This window comes from Antrostomus carolinensis, unplaced genomic scaffold (assembly GCF_000700745.2).
Source record: "Antrostomus carolinensis isolate BGI_N321 unplaced genomic scaffold, ASM70074v2 scaffold34765, whole genome shotgun sequence".
In the NCBI taxonomy this organism is placed as follows: domain Eukaryota; kingdom Metazoa; phylum Chordata; class Aves; order Caprimulgiformes; family Caprimulgidae; genus Antrostomus; species Antrostomus carolinensis.
This window is the reverse complement of record NW_010316299.1, coordinates 1-1,246: the sequence shown is the minus strand read 5'-3', so window position 1 is coordinate 1,246 and position 1,246 is coordinate 1. Positions and strand designations below refer to the sequence as shown.

The 1,246-nt window shown below is 60.0% G+C and overlaps 1 protein-coding gene across 1 annotated transcript in view; it reads left to right on the top strand.

The window, feature by feature from the left end:
• Positions 1-751, top strand: part of CCDC102A (coiled-coil domain containing 102A) — a gene marked incomplete at its 5' end in the record, with an annotated part of 2,769 nt that extends 2,018 nt beyond the window's left edge. The window contains 3 exons of the mRNA XM_010168241.1: positions 1-91; positions 359-529; positions 644-751. The exon at positions 1-91 is cut by the window's left edge and continues 107 nt beyond it. Coding sequence (XP_010166543.1) covers positions 1-91; positions 359-529; positions 644-751 — 370 coding nt within the window. The remainder of the gene's footprint in view (positions 92-358; positions 530-643) is intronic.
• Positions 752-1,246: the final 495 nt, after the last annotated feature.

Here is a 1,246-nt window from a genome sequence, read left to right as displayed (position 1 = left end):
GGAGGTGCTGGCTCGCAAGCGGCGCCAGACAGCCAGTGCCTTGGACACTGACCTCAAAACCATCCAGGCCGAGCTCTTCGAGAAGAACAAGGTGCCATGGGGGTGGTCCCGTCCCCCATCCCCACCTCCCTGGGTGACCTGTCACTTCAGCAGTGGCTTAGCATCCCCCAGGACCTCCTCAAGCCCAAACTCTGCCACCACCCTTCATCTAAGGGGTGGTAGTGACCCCATCCTTGCTCCATCAGTTCCTCTGTCATGGGGTGGGGTGATGAGAGAAGTCCTTGGAGGGAGAGAAGAGGGCACCTGGCAGTGAGGGTAGTTCTCACCCACTCAGCCCTTCATTCTGTGTCCACCACAGGAGCTGGCTGACCTGAAGCATATCCACACCAAGCTGAAGAAGCAGTACCAGGAGAAGATGGCCGAGCTGGCCCATGCCAACCGCCGTGTGGAGCAGCATGAGGGTGAGGTGAAGAAGCTGCGCCTGAGGGTGGAGGAGCTGAAGAAAGAGCTGGCTCAAGCCGAGGACGAGGTGGGGAAGCTCATGCTGGTGGAGAGGACAGGGGTGGGCAGCTCCACTCCTGAGAACAGGGGTGGCCACCTCCCCCCCCCCCACAGCTGCCAACAGCCCCATCCCATCCCGCAGCTGGATGAAGCCCACAACCAGACGCGGAAGCTGCAGCGGTCACTGGACGAGCAGACAGAGCAGAGTGAGAGCTTCCAGGTGCAGCTGGAGCATCTGCAGTCCCGGTGAGCGGGGGGGACCATGGGGGACCCCAGTGGGGACCAGCAGGGACCCAAGGGTGGACTGATGTTCTCCTTGCCACCATCCTTCAACCAGCATCTCGCTGGTTGAACAGCGTGGCTGAGCATGGACAGAGTGCCTCCAACTTCCTTGGAGGGGGTGCAGCCATCCTTGGAGCAGCCTTCACCCCGCTGCAAGCTGGATGGCCTTCACCTCCCAGTTAAACCAGCACAAGGCTGCCCACAGGCCAGTACAGCCCAGTTTCGCACCACTTGGGTTTTCACCCAGGGCCAGGGCAGCCTCTGAGCATCCCACGCTGGTTTGGGCAGGTGGGAGGTGGGTTTTCCTGCTCTTAAAGACTTCCCTTGGCCTGTCTGCGCCTCTCCAGCAGTAAAGAGCTGAAATGGCCGCGAGAGATCGATGCCGCGGCTCTGGGAGGCACTGGGGGGTGTTTATAATCTTCCTTTCTTTTATTGGGACATCATCATTAAATCATGAAGGAAT